Source organism: Cyprinodon tularosa, unplaced genomic scaffold, assembly GCF_016077235.1.
Source record: "Cyprinodon tularosa strain WSP-4 unplaced genomic scaffold, ASM1607723v1 ctg269, whole genome shotgun sequence".
Lineage (NCBI taxonomy): Eukaryota > Metazoa > Chordata > Actinopteri > Cyprinodontiformes > Cyprinodontidae > Cyprinodon > Cyprinodon tularosa.
This window is the reverse complement of record NW_024038973.1, coordinates 67,748-86,768: the sequence shown is the minus strand read 5'-3', so window position 1 is coordinate 86,768 and position 19,021 is coordinate 67,748. Positions and strand designations below refer to the sequence as shown.

Below are 19,021 nucleotides of genomic sequence, written 5' to 3'. Positions count from 1 at the left end.
CTAAATGTTTATTTTTGGGTGTCACACTTAGCAAGCCACGCATCCAAGCATGGCATCGTGGGAAAACTTGTGAGAAAACTTGCCTGTGAGAAGATTGCAGAAATGGAAGCTGGTCTGGTTAGTCGCCCAGTAAATCGTTTAAATTCTAGTGCTTAAACAGAAATTAATAGGTCACAATCTGTGTGAAATTTAAATCTAAAGAAAAAAATTAAACAAAATTTCTATTTATGGCCGATTTTAAAAACTTCCCAGACCGTGACCATGTTTTTTCAAATTCAAAGAATTGAAGATTTTATGGACCTATAGAAACCCAATACAGATGTGTGGATTCCTTGTCAAGAATGCTGGTGAATCCAGCTAGTAGTAATTCCAAAAAAAGTAAAAAAAAAAACAATCCACTGGACTTTGTTTCCAAGTTTGAAGACATTTCAGTTCCCATCCAGGAAGCTTTTTCAATTCAAAACAGCGAACTCATTAAGGTCCCCTTGAACCACTCTTAGCTTGGCTGAAGGAGAAAAAGGCACACGATGTTGCTCAGTTGTCAGAAGTTCTCTTCTTGGGACAAAATTAATTTTCTAATTTAATTTGGAAATTCAAAATTCTGAAGGAGGAGTGGCCCATCATCCGGGTTTTTCTAGGCTGTGTAGAAAGTTTCAACATTTAAATATTATTTGGGAAACCATGACGTGCTGCTAGGCTACTGTGTTTGATCAAACCTGCAGTCAGCGGCCCTAAATAACCATTATAAGCAGCACATTAAATTAAATACTGTATAATAGGCTGACATTCACAGATGAAAATCCTCATTTGGTCTCATGAACTATACTCATTCCTCGAGACACTGAACCTTGGATTTTTATTAGCTGTAAATCAAAATCATCAAAATTAAGCAGAAAATAAAATATTTTGGGGAAAGTTCAGGATTATAAACACATATGAATGCAGAAAATTATGAATATATATGATCAAAACCAATTCCAGAGCTTTAAAGACTAAGTGCTTAACACCAACTCACTTCTAAAAAAGCTCTGCAACCGTAGAGATGCCTTTTACACTAAACAGTACTTCATACTTAAGCACACTTGATAGTTTTCTTTTATTTAGACAACCCAAATAAAAGGCACATAACATTGCGCATGTTTAAGTAATAATTTGACAAACGTACATTTAAAAAAATGTAGGAATGTTTGATCTTTCTGCTAATCAGAAAGCCTAACCTCTCATATATACAAAATTATCAATGTTAATGTTCTAATACAAAAGATTTATAAAAAAGGTTCTTATCTTTCACATCTATTGTAACTACCATATCCTTGGAACTAAAAGTTTTGTACAAAGATATACATTCAACTGCTTTTTCACAAGGTTCCTGGTGTTTCCAATTTACTGTTTTTTTTTCCTCTTTAAAATAAATGAGATGTTCAATTTCACAAGAAAAATTCAGATCACATATTTTTTTTAAATTTGGCAAACAGGCTATTATAGTGTATCTACGTAAATGCATAAGAATAAAAATAACTACACTAATATTTTGTAAAAAAAAAAAAAAAAAACTGGGAAAAAAAAAGACATACATGCATATTGCATTTCTCTGTATAAACTGAATTAACTCAAAGAGCTGCAACACTGCTGAGACAACATGGCATTCGTTAAAAAAATAGTTCATGTTCAACAGCTACAGTGTTTCAGGGGTCATGCAACATCAACCTCGTCCCATTTTCTTTTAAATGGACAAAAACAAAAATCATGTTCTGTATCAAACTCACACAGTTCTCAGCCACATACCTGTGCAAACTGAGACTTGCCCGAGTGTGTCAAAGATGTACAGCATTCATGTCATTTTACAGTAAATAATCGATTCAAATGGACGGCTGTTTAAAAAAATCAGGAACCTCTGGACTTTACTGGTTAGTGTAATTTAGTGAAGCAATAGTAAATGTTTTCAGGAGCTTGGAAAACTCCAGAAATCCAAAGTAGTTCATGATTTGTTTTTTCCTGTTTCCTGAGTGATGGTTCAATAGTTTATTTAACCTTGGGGCTGTAACAGAGCAACGATAAACAATTGGAAGAATAAAACAGTGTAACAAGGTGTCTACTAAAACTATTTCAGCCACCTTTAAGATGCCGATTGCAAGCTGAGAAGCTTCACTACAAGTCCAGGATTTACATACCCTGCCACTAGAGGGCACTCAAGTGTAGGCTGGCTAACCAAAACACTTAAAGACTCTGATCTTTGATAATACTGCTGTTCACCTGCATGTAGGATATGCCTTCAGTGCAAGACTCATTTCATTCTGACTTCATGGAAAAAATGAACACAAAAAAGTAAAAAAAAATAAAAAATAAAACAAAAAAATTAAAATAAAATCCTTTGTTTCCATATAAATAGAAAAACAAAGTAAAAATATCTCAGTCATGTGAACAGTGTCCATATGTCCACCTGATTGACAAAAACAAAAAGCAGACATGAAAAATACATTGCTATGTCAACTGTACAAGTTAGTCACTGTACCTCAAGAGCATACCTACTATTTCAGAGAGAAAGAAACGCTATATGTGAAAAAATAGTCTTCCATGCAAGTGGAAGCAGCTGTCCCTTTTACTAGACTCATTTCCTATAACATTAAATAGTGATTAGCAGGCTATAGTTATAAAAAAACAAAACAAAAGAAAAAAACTACATACAAAGTAACGCCCAGAGGCTTAGGGAGAGAGAGCGCTTGTAAAACATCAGAAACAGCAATTCATAGTTATTGCTTCAGTCCAATTCACATCTCCCCTACAAAAGCACATGTATTTTTCGTCCTCTTGATACGAATCACAGTTTCTTCTTTCTAACTGCCTACGCTAAGTCTTACGGCTGTCTTGATTTCAAGATTAAATCCTACTCGAAGTTCTACTAAACTGCTCTGCATCACGACCCGGTCGCTAAACGTCAGATGGGACACAGGACTTGGGGGAGCTCCTACTGGCCTCGCAGCTCGGGGGGGGAACGGCTTCACTTCAAAGCTCCAGGAAGCGGACGCACGAGGGGTGAGGTGGTGGTGAGGGGGGAGCTGTTAAAGTGAGGACAGGAGTCTCTTTTCACTTCATTTTCCCTTTCTTTCTGGCCAGTTAGATGGTGACGTCTATCTTTTTCTTTGTTTTTCTTCTTTTCTTTTTCTTTACCAAGGTGGGGAAGAAGGCAAGACTTGGGACAGGAAAGGCATGCTATCGACTGGCCTCATGGCGATGTTTAGTGGGCCGGCTATATTCATGGGCATGGGGGTGGTTATTGCGACCGGGTGGGCAATATTCATGGGTGCGGTGGCGGGGATGTTCACAGAGGCGATGTTGACGGGTCCGGTGATGGTGACCGGGTGCTGGAGGCTGACAGGAGACGTGATGTTGACCGTGTTGGTGCTAATGTTCATTTGTGCTGCTATGGTGACAGGGTTGTTGTTGACGTTGCCCCGATTCATTGCTGAGGTGATGGGGGCAGAGACGGACACGGGGGTCGCTGAGGCAGAGTTGCAGACTTCATTACCTTCTGGAAGAAGAAACAGTTAATTTTGTGTCCGGCGTTAAACAAAAAAAACTATTTCTTAAAATATTTATAAAGCTGGAACTTTCTTTTTTTTAACTGCACAACCTTTAAGGTGGATTATTGGGATTCCATGTGATAGACTAACAAAAAAAACAAAAAAAAACCCCAGTATATTACTGAGAAGTAGAAGGAAAATAATACATGAAGGAATTTGCAAAATATTAAATCTAAAAGGTGTTGCAGTGCAGTGTCTCACTGAGACCTGTTCTATCCATCATCTCCATTTAGAAAACATACAGCATCATCCCTCACACGACCCAGGAAGGACAAGCAGGTATAAACACTGGATTGATGGCGCCTCTGTAAACCTACCTACCAATACGTACCCATCCGTCTTAACTCAAAGGCCCAATAAATCAGAGGAGCCAAGAGGCCTGTGGTTACACCACAAATTCAGTCTTTAAAGAAAGATTCCAGTTAGTTTAGGTGAAAAGAGACATTTGTGTGGTTCAAAGCAAAGCATATTCATGGGTAGAACGGCCCAATCAAAGTCCGGGGTAAATCCAGGTACTATGCTGTGGTAAAACAAGACAAATAGCAGACTGCCTCCATTAAATATGATAGAAAATGTTTGCAAAAAAATAACAGAAAAATGTCAGTTTCTAGGAATGCATAGGGGGCGATGTATCCAAAAATACGAGCAGCTGTAGTTACCTAAAGGTAGCTGTAGTATGCTGGTACATATACCAACAAAACATGCATCATTTTCCTTCAACTGCATAATAATGTTAAAGTCAGTGTTTGTATATCACCACAAAATCTCAATAAAACAGGTTTAGGTTTGCTAACATAAAAATGTAACTTGAAATCCCTTAATATATCTTTGATGTACTCTAGAGCCAAAATAAAGTTGTTCTTTCAGCATCAACTATCTGGATATTCTTTTAAGCCCAAAAAATACAAAAACATAGTAATATTTGCATACAGAGTAAAATCTACAGTAACACGCTATAAAGAAGATTGTTCACACTAAGAAATTGAGGATTACAAACCTATAAGAATTGCAAAATCAGAGTTTTCATGTTGGATAAACACACAGAGCAGTTTCTGATCAGATCGACAGACCTTTGTTACAGGAGTTAAAGTTGGTCTGTCCGTGAGTCTTCAAATGACTGGTGATGTAGGCTGCACTGAGCATCTTCCCACAGATGCTACAGGTGACCTTGCCCTCATGTCGGATCATGTGGGAGCGGAGTCTGTCTTTGGTGGCGAAAGCAGAGGTACAGGCCTGCAGAGGGGAAGCAATCACAGGGTGAGTTACACATCATGATCCAAGAGGTGATATGGAAAAATGTGGACGCCGATAGCGAGGGCTCTTACCGTTACTTGACATTTAAATGGTCTTTCTGAAGAGTGCACATGCTTCACGTGGCAGCTCAAGTGGTCTGGCCTAAAACAGATAATTAATAAAAACAAAAAACAATCATTAAAATTTTATTTGTGAATGGAAAGGCAGGGAGCATCACCTCCTACTGATGAGTCACTCATAGCGGGTTGTTTTTAGCTTCACGCTTTAGCCCAGTGTCCCCCCCCTTCCCAAAACTTGTAAACAAAAAGAGGATCTACATTTGTTCAATCATCATCATTGCTTTACTGACAGTGACACTAGAGAAATACAAACTTAAAATCTGGGGCCATGAAATCCTCAAATTCAGGGCTGATATATCCACAAAAAAAACAAGAGCAACCAATACCCTCAAAATTCAAAAACATGTCTCGATCCTAATTAAATCCACCAATCAGCCGAGCAGAAACATAAATAATTGATTACACTTCCTGTACTGCGCGTATATTTCTGACTAGAATTGCCACGTCAGATAAACAAGAAGATAAAAAAAGCTTCAGGTCCAACCCTGATATGAGCAGAAGTGGACGGATGTGCTCTGTTTGCTTGGATAATGAGGAGATGGGCACAAAATCCCCCAAATTTCAGTCAGTGGCAGTTAATTCTCTGCGATCAATGGTGCGTGAATCAGTTTGACCTACTTTTGAACATGCACCACAATGCGATGGCCGTCTCCTTTTCTTCACCCGATTTCCTCTCAACTATTTAATTAAGCTGAAATTTGGTTAATATTGCCATTTATTTCCCCTGATAGGTGCCAGTGTACTAAATTGTGACAATATGAGTTTGCAGAAAACTCATTAGTTCTTATTTCCACTGGGAGTTATTCTCCATTGTTTGCTTGTAAAAAAATGAATGTCAGAATTTATTTCACAAATACTTAACACATTAAGAGAGTAAAGTACAAATACTTAGAACTGGGTGTACCATTTGTATTTTAGATAATCAAATGCATCTTAATGATAAAACTAACATGAACATTCTATAGGTTATCTACCTTTAGCATACAAAGGTCACCATTTGCTGCTTTTATAAGTTCAAGCACTCACATTTGATGCTCCGCATGGATGTTTAGTCTGTTTTTGAGCTGAATCCTGTTTAGCAGAACCTTTATGGACCAAGAAAGGGCCGCAGCTTTTGCAGCTGGTGCCAAACCGGAAAGCTTCACGCTGCTGGAATGTTTAATACAAATTAAGAGTCAAGTAGAAACTTCTCTGTAGTGCCAGAAACCGGATTCAAGCTTCTTCTTTTTTTCCCTCCCCCGCTCTCTATTTAGCTGCCGTCCCATTGACAAGGAGAATCCAGACACTGTAAGCCTACATCTCAGGCTGAGTGGCAGTGACTCAGTGGCCTGCTATTCAGAATCCATTCTCACTTTCCAGTATGCCGATGAGTCCCTGGCCCACGTCACAGTGTTGGAGTTTTGCCTGAAAGCTGCCGTATAAAGCTCAGAGATAATGTTAACAACTTGGCAGAGGCGCACTGCTGATGTTTTCGTTCAAGTCATGCTGCAAGCTTGAGTTTACCAATACTCCCTGCTCCAAATCAATACTGAATTATAAAACATGACAAGTTCAAAAATCCTGAGCTAAATGTTTATTTACTCCATATTAAAAGTGTTGACCTTAACGTTACACATGGTTCAGTGAATTCCCAGGGGAAAGAGGCTGTGACAAGCTGGCGGGAACTACAAAGTGACAAGTGACGCCTCCCCCTCTCCTCATTCTCCACTAGTGCTCTCCCTACTGCGTCTGTTTTAACATGTGGTTGAAACAGCGTGGCAGGCATTAGAGGTACTCAACTGATCTTCTTATCGCGGTAAGCAGAATTAAAAAACAAATTAGTATAAACCTCTATCAAAAAGCCACATAATCATTTGAGTTTTATAATATACAGAGACATGAGAGCTCCTTCTTAACCTTAAAAAACAGATTAAGCTCAGGGATTGGGATTCATCCCTTTGCTAAAGAACATTACATATTTACCAACTGTGAAAAAAAGAACCGATATTACATAATTATTATTTTATTATCTATCAATAACTTGGAATAAAAAAACTAAAGCAAAGCTTAAAGGTTTAAACTAAATCAAATAATCATCTACGATGTCTTTGTTTGCATATAATAGATGAACAGACTTTTTTCCCCCTAAGGACTAGGAATGCAACCACCAGAGGGGGATTACTTCAGTCTTTCCTTCCATAACAAGCTAGATTTCAGACTTCCTCCCGTTAGCCTTGTTATTTGTTGCTGATCAAAAGCATATGAGTAAACTTAATTAATTGCAAAACATTTTTTCCTTTGCTAGTTCATTTTTACTGTGTAAGAAAACAGTTTCCTGACTGAATGAACAATCCTGATCCAGATTGACACAATCAAAAGCCATCTAACATATGAGAGCAGCCCTAATGTAAGAAACACAGAAGAAAAATCATTAAAGACATTCAAGACACACATGGGTGCTGTAGTAGGTAGCCAACATCTGCTAAAATAATATGTAGTAGTATAAAGCATCAAGTTTTTATAAGCGATGTTAAAACATTGACAGGTTGTCAGGATTTACTGGAAATTTAACCACCAGCCTTGACAGAGTCACAGAAAACCAGTGGCTTACATAAATGAGAACAGGACATCCAGCTGGCTGACCATGGAGCAGACATGCAGGATCCATAGGATCAGACTGCAATAGTACAAAGAGCTACACTTACATCGGGTTAATATTTACAAACTGGCTATTATATCACTAATTAAACCATCTCTAGAGGAACTATTCTTTATTTGCTGCCATCTTATTAAATGATGTTTCAGTCTGTTTTCATGCTGACTCGATGGAAGCCATGTTAGAGAGAATCAATACACTTTTTTTGGACAGATGAGATGTGTACACATCCTATCCTAAAATGAATCAGCGAATTTATGATGACCGAGCATAACAGAGTGCAATGACATCTTGTGTGGCTATTAATCGTTAACATGAACAGTTTCTTATTACAGGTGGGTGATGTGGACTTGAGATTTTATCGTGATATTTTGGAGAACTATTGTTACATTATAAGCGATGATTAACGATAGGAAACAGGCCCATTTAAAAACAAGCTGCCTTGGTACATCAAATGGTACATCAAATTTGAATAATTTAACTGCACACAGTAACAGCATTTGAGGAATTTTTGTTTTTATTTTTATTGATCACTGCCCTGCTGCTCTATTGGAAAAAATAGTTAAAGAAAAAAAATATTCAACAATTAAGCCATTTTTAGGGAGTTTCAACATTAACATGAACTGATCATAATACTAGGGATGCCCCAATTTGATTTTAATATTGGGTGACAGTTTGATATTAGCCAAAAAAAAAAAAAAAAAAAAACAACATAAAAAAATTATATCTAATTTAATCATCCAACATCTAACTTAATGGCTAATTTTACACTGGTCAGTTGTTTTCACAACTTTTATTCCCTGCTTTACTAATATTAATTTATTGAGCCTTTATTTAACATTCTACAGTATAAAGTAAGTAATAAAAGCTGGTATGATTTGTGCCAATATATCGGCTCAATCTCGGTTAGGGAAATTCTCGAAGCTGCAATCTTGGCATCGAATTGGAAATGAAAAAGTTGTATCGGGACGCCCCAAATATGACCATAACTCCAGTCTTTTAGACAGAAATCACTATAAATGGTAGGATATCTTTTAAGATGATAAATTTATGAAAACTACACACCAATAAATTAACAAACCCCAAAAACTGGAAAGATTAGTTTTACTGTTTCTACCAATATTGGTCCTATTACGAGCATAAATTCATCTCAATGTATTTAAACGACAATGAGTTGGTTCAGTTTAACAGAAGAATCACACTTCTTTATGTTAGAGGTGTACTAGGGAAGCCTATTTTAAACCTCTCTCTCAACAGCATTAATATTTATGGAGTTATAATTGCTGGAACATTCAGTAGCCCAAAAAGAAAGTATAGGATCCATAAATACCTCTTTGTCACCTTTGTTTTCACAATAAATACTGTGACAAACCTCAGGTCTTTAATCAGCCAACACATTTGAAAGTAACACTCTTCAGTGAGGAAACCATCACCAAGAGATGATGGCTCTGCTTTTTCCAAATTCATAAACATGTTGGAACTCCCAACTGGAAACTCCACTTCCATAAAAATAACCGTGTCCACTCACAGAGCTGAGTAACACCACCTGCTGTCCCTCCCTATGGTCTGAATAAAAAAAATTAAATAAAAAAGGTCTTATCATAGAAAGGTATTATATGAATAGTTCAAATGGCTGGTAATTTAAAGAGTCTCTACTAGAGAGAAAGGTTAAATAAATGATAAACTTAGGTGTGTTTTATAAAAGAAAAGGTAGAGAAAAAGGTAAGAAATCTACAATTAGGCCTAAAATTACCATTTTCTAAACCATTATTATACTTAAAAAAACTAAAATAGTGCAATAAAAAGTATAATTTAATAAAGATGATATATATAAATAAATAAAAAATAATAAAATTAAACCTAAAATAATATTTTATATCCTCAATAATCAATGGGGAAATCTTTATAAGCATAACAGCTTTTTGCATATTTTCACAGATCAATTCTTTTTACGATTTTTCTTAGGCGATGAGCTCAAAACTTTTTGAAATTTAAAAGGTCTCCTTCCCATCACACTAATCTTAAAATAAAACAGAAAATCAGTTATAAAACATCCTGTGGATGCTTTTATGATTTTATAGTTTGCATTAATATATTAGTTAGGAATCAGTTGTTAACAGCAAGGCGAATGTCCCATTCCTCTAATGCTAGCATTGGGCTAATCGTATCATAGCCAAGGGTTAAAAGGTAAGTGACTCTTACCTGGAAAAGCCTTTTCCACAAACGGAGCACACATAAGGCTTGTGGACGCCTCCATCATGGGAACGAACATGGTAAGTCATCCGATCCTTCCTTTTAAAGCGTTGGTGGCAGATGGGACACTCGAACGGCTTCTCGTCTGAATGGGACAGCTTGTGGCGATTCAGGTGGTAGACGTCACGGAAGGCCTTGCCGCACATCTCGCAGCCGTGGTTTTTCTTGACAGGCTTGGGAGGTTTCTTGGGGACGTTTTGCTGCTGGACGTTGCCCATCGGGGACGACGTCATGATGCTGGTGCCCGAAGAAACCGAGGTGGTCGCCGTGGACAGGATGCCTGCTACCGTAGAAATGTAGGAGGCGTTACCGTTGTTCTCTCGTGGCATTGAGGCGATCATGGGTACCATGGTAGGAGCCGTTTGGGCCGTCTTCTTCGGACGCGAGACCATCTTGATGCCGGTGTGGCTGGACTCATGGCGTCTCAGGTGGTAGCTGTCTCGAAAGGCCTTGTTACAGTAACCGCAGACGAAAGGCGTTTTGCCTTTGTGTTCCTTCTTTATCACAGGCACCGGAGGTCTCTGACCTCCTCCGCTGGCCACATTGTCTTTCAGGAGTTCAGCAGCACTGACAGGTGGTTTCTGGTCTATTTGGATAGGCAGGACAGGTTTCTGGTCCACTTGCTCTGCTCCAGCATTAAGAAGTGGCAGCAGGCTATTCTGGGCCACCTGGTGCTGGTGGTGGAGGGCTTCATTTGCCTGCTAAACAAACAAACAAAAAGATTTTGCTGATGAAATTTCAGACATTCAGAAAGAAAATTACTCCAGAGATGGTTTTTTTTTTTGTGTGTTGCTTGACACACAATATCAGCAGCAGGGTGTACTGCCATTACGGAACATCTAGCACAGTGCGTGGAGAGAAAAAAAACAAGTTGTTGCTGACAGCTGTTACACCACTGCAAGCTGCCACTGAGAAACCATGAATCAAACTTTACAACCAAATAAAAAAAACATTAGAAAGATTTAACGGAAGACAAGGTGGGTACTGGGTCTGTCGTTAACGAGGCTGATGCAGCACGTCGCTGATGCAAAAACAATCCAAATATACTGGATGAAAAATGATCCCATCACGACGGTGCTGATTCATCATGTGACTGCAAAGCAAGCATACCAAATTAGAGGCATTGCAGAGTCCAGCTTAGCTGCCAAGAAGGCTCATGAAGAGCAGGACATTCACTCCACTGCAGAGCTTAGTTAAGAGAAAAACAGAGGCAAACCCCCCGCCAGAGAAAAAAAACAACAGATTCGATAAAGCATAAAAGAGCTCAAAGACTCTCAAATATAGGTCACCAAACTTAATAGAATGATAAAATTGTTTGAGCTGCCTGTGGTTTAGTGCAACATATTTTCTGGGGTTTTGCAGGTGCAAGTCGGTATGGATGACTGCCACAAGAGATGAAAAACAATAGCTGAGAACAATTAGCAGTCGCTAACATGTTGTGGTGCTGTGAATATTTCATTGCGGTCATTAGAACTCCTGATTCAGTAATAAAAGAATTTATATTTCTTGCCAAAGCTGAGGCTAAAAATATTTTTATGAGAGGCTTTGACTGAAAAACAGTTAATGCATTTTGTTTGGGCTTGTTTAAAACTGAAGGTAGTTTAGCCATGACTAAACAGTTGTGCAAGCTGGGGTTATAAGACTAAACATACCTGCCTCATATCATGTTTTAAAGATGGAATGTGGAAAATTAAAAAAACAAAACAACCTTTATAGCCTGAAATTATACAGGAAATCATACTCATGGATTGGGTCAAAGTGTTAGATGGAGTATTCATTAAATTATTAAAACAGGGAGTTGGGTGCAGTCTGGGATTTAGGTATAAATATGGTTCAAATATAAAGGTGTTGGTAATAAACAAAAAAAAAAATGAAACAAAAACCAAAGCCTCCCAAAACATCGACAATAGGCACCATCTAAAACCTTTTCCTCAAAAGAACTATTAACTATTGCTAATGCAAACAATGTTTGAATTGCAATAAATCAGAAGATAGCTAAAAGAGAAAGTAAGTTTGAGTGAAAGGGACTTTAATTTAGGGCTGAAAAAATGTATTGAATTCAACGATTATTGAAATAATTGTTTACTAATTTAGTAATCAATTAATCATTAACATTTTGCATTTCAGATTTAAAAAAAAACTTGTTTGTCTAGCATTATGTTCTATCCAAAACTCTTCAAGTGGAAAAGTTTTAGTTTCACCTGGATTACGGTAACTTAGCAAAAGTTCTTCTTTAAGGAACCTTTTGCTATACGATTATTAATGGATTCATAAAAAAAAATATAAATAAAATTATGGGCAGATCAATCAATTTGCAAAATAATTGTTAGTTGCAGGCCTACTTTAATTTTGATAAATGTGTTTTCAAACCTTAGTGACAACCTATTCAGAAGCAAAGACAAGAGTTCTTAAGGCACATGCTCAGAAAAAGCAGAGGGATGAAACTTGCTTTTAAGGAAAAACAACGACTGGAAAAGTGTAACAAAAACAACTTAATCGCAGTAAACAGGTACCTTCATTAAATAACCGATTTGTTTATATAAGATAAATTGTGTTGTCTTCAAGTATAATAATGTTTAAAACACCAAATATTTTTTAAATGAAGTGCTGGAGTGACCACTATTCTCCTACAGGACAATGTGGTGACCCTCCCCACTTGTTGCTATTAACTGACAGTTAGCTGGCTCGGAGAAAGCGGCTGCACTTATTCTCCACTTACAGCAGTCAGTTTGGAAATATTCCAGCAGAGAAAAGCACAGACAGTCAGGGTGTGGAAACTAATGAACTGCCACTCATCACTGTTTATAAAGCAAGGGTATCTTGAAACCACAGTCTGCAAGCTCAATGCATTTTAGTGAAAGCTGCAGACTGGTCTACAGAGCAGGGAGCGCAACTAACTTTTTCTACAATTGAAACTCTATGAAGAGAAAATTAAACACTCTGTACCACTATCACTATACAAAGAAAATCCTGCTACAACTTCAATAAATGCCTTCAATTGGTTACAAGTAATTAAATTACGTTTGTCCAACTTAATTTTGTTAAGATTTAAACTTCAAGAACACTTTGGATCTAGTTGATTGAATTATTTTTCACCAAGTGAAGCATTCATTTAAGTTGGAGCTGCATTTTCTTTTTAGAGTGTATTAAGCAGGCGTTTATTTTACATTTAGTTTAAGTCTATGTGTTGAAATCAAAATAACGAAATCAAAACATTTGCTTAGGTTTCATATTAGCCCAAAATAATCAAAGAACATAAAAATAGTAAAATGTTGTGATTTTTTCATAGTTTATAAACTATTAATTATACTTACAGATTGGATCCATCTAAATACAAGTATATTTATTACAGAAGTTCAAGGAACTGTGAAAAGTAGAAAAATAAAGCCCATGAGCTTTTGAAACGTGCACTAGTTGTTGCTCAAACTGAGAGATTTGAAACCAAAAAACAAAACTTTAAAACCAAAAAAGGCTAACAAAAACGCAAAAAGAACCACCTCATCACCAACCAGAAAGAGATGGCAAGTTAAATAATTGCCCTTTCCCTTTAAAGTTCAATCATCCATCCAAGAAGGCCAGCTAAGACAGGAGTAGCAAAAGAGGAGACAGGAGTGAAAGAAGAAAAATGAACCACACAATGTCCTCCTTATGTCATCTAGCCTATTGTGATAGACACAAATCTGAGCGGTGATGCACTCGGCCTCAGCGGGGGATCTTTGTATGCTCATCTTCATTGATTTGGCTCATCTATTCATGAGATAGAGACATTGTTTATCCACACACCACTCCGTTGAACTAGCCGTCATTCCCTCATACGCACTGGGACCTGGGAACTCGTAGAGCATGCCACCACCCATTTGTCTGAGCACCTGCTTACACTTGCCACCTTCCAGGATTAGTCATCATCATCATGCCAATGCAACCCTGTCGGCTGGCACACCAGGGGTTGGGTTTGTTGGGATACCAGCCGGGAAACCTCTTTGTGAAGCTTGCGCACAGCAGACGTAGCCGCTGCAAACAGCCTGGCTTGTACACAGAGGTGCAGGGCCTGTAAGCTGCTGTGCCTTCATGCAGCTCTGACCATTTTGACACAAATGTGCTCTGACAACTGGGGCTGCTCCCTCATAAATAACATCAAAATGGAGGGAGTGTCCTGATGGCTCCGTGGGCCACTGTAGACTTGAATTGAGCTCATGGTCTGATTATGCACCGCCTTTCCTCAATCTTTTGTGCCACACTCTACAGCTGCTTGGCCAATTGTTAAAATTAAACAAACACAACCAATAAGTTTTGAAGGCAAAAAAGAAATTGAGAAGAATAGGGAAAATGACATCACATGACTGTCCTTTAAAGTTTTTTAGGGCTACAGTGTGAATGTAGTTTGCTACATTATAAGAGAGTTGTCTTAGATAGTTTCTATTCAAATCAGAGCCCTTAATGTAGAACTATTGTTCTGCTGTCTGGGCCTGGACAGCCTTGCAGAAATGATCCTGAACCTAATTTAGATTAATCCTGGGAAACATTTTAATAAATAAAATAGATATAAAAAAATATTTCATCATATATTTGGTTAAGTCAACAGAAGTTCCTGAAAACAGCACTTTTAGAGTTGCTGATCCTCGGTTAATATGCAAAGCTAAATAAACTTAGGAGGCGGTTGGGGCTCTGTTTGACAATGATGTAACTTGCAGCATGTGCTAAAAGCAAGGAGGTATTTTTAGGGGATACTTGATATATGCAGTTAGGGTCTGCACTGTAACACAGCATAGCAATGCGTTTTGAGCGATTCTTTGTTGCCGTTTTATTTATCTTGTGTATAGTAGAAGCTTTGATGAGGCTGAAACTACCAAAATCAAACAAAAGTTTAACACATTAAAACCATAAGGCACAAAAAGATTCTAATTTTTAATATATCTTTAGATGTAATCAAAAAAGTACGGTGAGAAAACGTTTAGAGACCTAAAATCCTATTCATTTATGGCATAAATGCGATAAAAATCCCATGTGCTTGAGATGAACATGTCTTGCTTTGATGTTAATCAAGAGAAAAATAAATATAAACTAGAAAAAAATTTTTTTTTTCTTTTAAACCTTGGAACCATTTCCAGCTGGTCAAGTATCCAATAAGCAGCTGTAATCGTTGATATTTTTGAAGCATAGCCAATGAAATTAAAACGGATGATAACAGCAATCAAATGGACTTTGTAATGGTGACGTTAAGCACGGCTGGACATGATCTTTCTTCATTATTTACAGGTGTGTAACAATAAAATCCACTGACATCATTAATTCTCCTATGTTAGGTCATTTATGTTCTGAGAAATCACTTTGACAGCTGAGATTTTCACAGTTCCCGACTTACTGGAACAGTTTAGCAGACTCTATATAAAGTTAATAAAAATACTCAGTCTTTTTTCCATACAAATAGATAGTTTAAATACATTTCACAGTCTATAGAAATACTGTCACAGCCTTAATTTTCCCCCTAAATTTGAATTATTGTAGCTGTTGGACATTAAGTTTTTTCTTTTTTTTAATGAAACATCGGGGGCAATTTATGCTGCTTTTTTCTAAATGATTGAAGGAGGGAAAAAAGGCATTGTAAAGCTCAAAAGCACCACCATACATTCAGTCAAACTACAATTAGAACAAAAAAGCAACCCAATTGAACCTTTTTTTTTTTGCCAATGTGCATCAACGGACATTTAAGCCCCGCCTGTAGGTCACACACTCATCTTTTAAGGTCTTTGCATAAACTATTTAATTAACAGATATTCTTTCCAAAACAGACACTAAGAAACCTGCTCCTGCTAAAAAGTTTAGTTTTCACATGAGCAGGTACTGTCCACCACTCCACATTAAATCTGCTTCTGTTTAGTGTTGCACAGGGGGTGGGGGGGCTGGGCCTAAGATTTGAGGAGAGATTTCATTGGCTGCAGCCCCTGAGTGCAGGGGGAGCCACTAAAGCATGTTTTCAAGGGTTTTTCCAAATCTGCAGTTGCAAGCTAGCACCCATATTAGCATTTCAGTGAAAAACAATGTCCATTTCTTTCCCCTCAATCTCTTTAAGGCCCCGTCCACACGAAGACGAACCCTGGCCTAAACGCACAAATTTTTCACCAAACCAGCCTCTCATCCACACGAAGCCGGCGTTTCGGGGGTCTGTAAACGATCTTTTTTTTATTCAGCCTTCAGAGTGGGAAGATTTCGAAACGCCGTTTTCGCGTTTCCATCTTTACGCTCTAACTGCATTTTTTTTTTTACACGCATGCGTCATAGCGTCGCCTCTAAACACGCATGCGCGACCAGTATCACAACAACAATGGCGCCGTTGCTGCTAATGCTACCCACCCTGCTGTCGGGCTTACAACAGAATCTTCTTATTCTGGAATATCTCCAGGAAGAACAGAGCAATATCGACGACATAGTTCAGCACCTGAATTTGACTTAACCACGAAAATGGACCCGCAGGGCAACCATGTATAAATATTAGTGCGCATGCCCAACATTTCGTCGCTTATTTTTGCTTTGGCACCACAGCGCCACTTACAGGCCTGGCATACATTTTGCAGCGTTTTCATGCATTCGTGTGGACGCTCACATTTATTTTACGTCTCCGTCTTTACGGCAAACGTTTTGGAAAATATCAGCGTTTCGTGTTCGTTTTGACTTCGTGTGGACGGGGCCTAAGTTAATAGTTGTATACAATGTAGGCTACATGGCTGATGCTGCAGTCTTTGACTTACATGGTTCTAATTACATATTCATAAACAAGTAGACATATGGTTACTAACAATTGCAAGAAGTTGCCACCACTAACAAAGTGCTTTAAATTAATGGTCTAATCATCAAGTTAAAAAAAAACAAAACTAGCATTTCTACTAATTTTAGCCAAGGAAAGTTAAAACCTGTATTAAGTCCAACATATTTAAAATTCAAGAGACGCATAATAAAATTGAATTCTCGTTTACCTTATGCTTATTTTCCCAAGTTGAGCCCTTAAAGTATGACAGGAAGTTATTTAGGTGACTTAACCATAGCCCCTTGGTACAGTATAAAAACAAAGATTCATTAAGAGCTACAAGTTTTTTTCAGACAACTATTGAAATCCTTCAAGACATTAAGCTAACTTGATGAAATAAACACTTGATAGTGCAAGTGAGTATTAGGGCTCGTATAATGCAACAATAAAGACAAAAGGAAACCTTTCATAGTGATAGATACATTTAAGACTATTGACAAAAAAGGCGTTTATTGGCTAAAAGTAAGATAATTTAAAACTAGAACCCAAAGCCCTACATATCAGAAAAACAATATGAATTCATTCCAAAAAAATGTTTCTTATGTTATTAAACTGCAGGAAAATATAGATTTTAAACCTAGATTCTGCATAACTTAAAAAAAAATTCAAGCCATTTCAAAAGAATATCTGTTTAGGAAAAGAAAATAGTCTACTATGCCACATCAGTCTATATTAAACAGGTAAAATATAGATTAAAAAAAAATCTAGATTTCTTTGAAGAGTCTGTCTTTACAAAGTTGTTTTAAGTAAGGAAGATGACAAACTATAACCCACAATAAGGGTCTCTTCTTGCTACTGTCAATTTAATCTGACAATTTTAAACTGGCAATATGTAGAAATACCAATGGCAAAAGGGCCCTTTAATCAGTAATACTCTTTTTTTAGATGTGGCATACATATACATACACATATATATATATATATATATATATATATATATATATATATATATATATATATATATATATATATATATATATATATATATATATATATATATAAATAAAACAACTTTGAAAATCAGTTTTGTTAAAAAAATACACAAGCAGCTACACATAGACCTTTCATAAATGAATTATCAATATATAAAAGGTATCGTGTTTTAATCAAAGATAACATTCAATACCAAAAAAAGTAAAAATTCACATAAAATTAATAAAACTTTATCAGTCAATTTAAGAATCCAGTTTCCATACAATTAAATCGAGACACATTAGTCGCACAGTTCATTTTATTCAAATTTCTGAAAGAAATGTAAATCCTAAACTACGATGGTCCTTGCTAATTTCCAGCCTGCTCCTTCGTTTCTGCTGTTAGCTAGTGCCGTGTGCATAGTTTGAATTCCATTCTACAAAGCTCATCAGAATAAATAGCTAATTAACGTGCAGAAAAATAGCCAGCGCCGCTTATCAAACCATATACCGTCCGTTTTTCTCCGCTCATTACTTTAGCCTCGCCCAGATTTGGCTAAATTAGCTTGCGAGTGGAACGAAGGCAGCCTAAACATCGTTAGCCTCTCGGCTAGTAACTGCAAACCGGCTAAAGCAAGCGGAAAGTTGACCGCGGACTTGGGAATCGCCGTTAGTAAATCTCAGTAGCGGCTAACCTCAACCTGCTAACCCCACTCGCTTCAAAAACCACCAGACATACAGTTTACTACACATGATGCTAACTCTTCATCTCGTTATCCTACGGCGTCCGATCAAAGCCTTCAGTCAAAGGGGTGAAAAAAAAGCAGGTCTGTCTCGATTGTAACGGTGCACTGGCGTCTCCAGCTTTACTTCAAGTGATACCGCATGTTTTGCTGGCTTCGACCAGCCTCACAAACTTACTAAAAATCCACTTTCCCTCTCTAAGTATTTCGCATCCGTAATCTTAAATTACACATCGGCCGATTTTTAAACGATTGAACTGGACATATTTGATTTTTTTTTTGTTCTAGCGTCATTCCCAAGCTTCACAGCTGGAAGCCTGGATTCATAAACCATTGTTTTGCTTCGTTACTTGTTCTTCGTGCTATTCGTTCAAATATATCAAACTAACTTGCTATGGAGCAAACGGCTGCGTAAAATGTTGACGGTGGATTCGCGAACTCTCCCGGTTTCCCCTCCCAAAAGAGAAAGCCAACTTACTTGGAAGAGAAACGTACTCCAGCTCGCCTCCATTTCCACACTTAGTGATTCTGTAGGAAAGCTAGTGGAAGCCTACAACAAAGCAAGCAAACATGGCAGCTGAAACAACTTCCGCTAACCTCCAGGACTGAACCATTTTTCGGACTATTTGGCGGGGAGCGTAAAATGAGCAATTTCAAACATTTTTCTTATCGATGCCTGTGTAACCGAGACTTTATATGCAATTAAACAAATATTATCACCTG

The 19,021-nt window shown here is 37.5% G+C and overlaps 1 protein-coding gene across 2 annotated transcripts; it reads right to left on the bottom strand.

Annotated features, from left to right (window-relative positions):
• Positions 1–1,072: 1,072 nt before the first annotated feature.
• Positions 1,073–18,925, bottom strand: vezf1a (vascular endothelial zinc finger 1a). 2 transcript variants are annotated; one of them, XM_038289432.1, is made up of 5 exons: positions 18,777–18,925; positions 9,792–10,543; positions 4,907–4,976; positions 4,652–4,814; positions 1,073–3,529 (listed from the first exon to the last, which is right to left on the bottom strand). In XM_038289432.1, exons 1-5 carry the CDS (start codon positions 18,807–18,809, stop codon positions 3,165–3,167), a joined length of 1,383 nt encoding a protein of 460 aa, XP_038145360.1. In that variant the 5' UTR covers positions 18,810–18,925; the 3' UTR covers positions 1,073–3,164. The 2 variants fall into 2 exon arrangements, with proteins under 2 accessions (XP_038145360.1, XP_038145362.1); XM_038289434.1 differs by having other exon boundaries at positions 1,073–3,526.
• Positions 18,926–19,021: the final 96 nt, after the last annotated feature.

Coding starts and splice junctions, on each gene's coding strand:
- vezf1a (XM_038289432.1), bottom strand. CDS start 18,809: ATGGAGGCGAGCTGGAGTACGTTTCTCTTCCAA. Junction 10,544..18,776: donor GGAGTACGTTTCTCTTCCAA/GTAAGTTGGCTT, acceptor TTGTTTGTTTAG/CAGGCAAATGAAGCCCTCCA. Junction 4,977..9,791: donor TGTGGAAAAGGCTTTTCCAG/GTAAGAGTCACT, acceptor TATCTGTTTTAG/GCCAGACCACTTGAGCTGCC.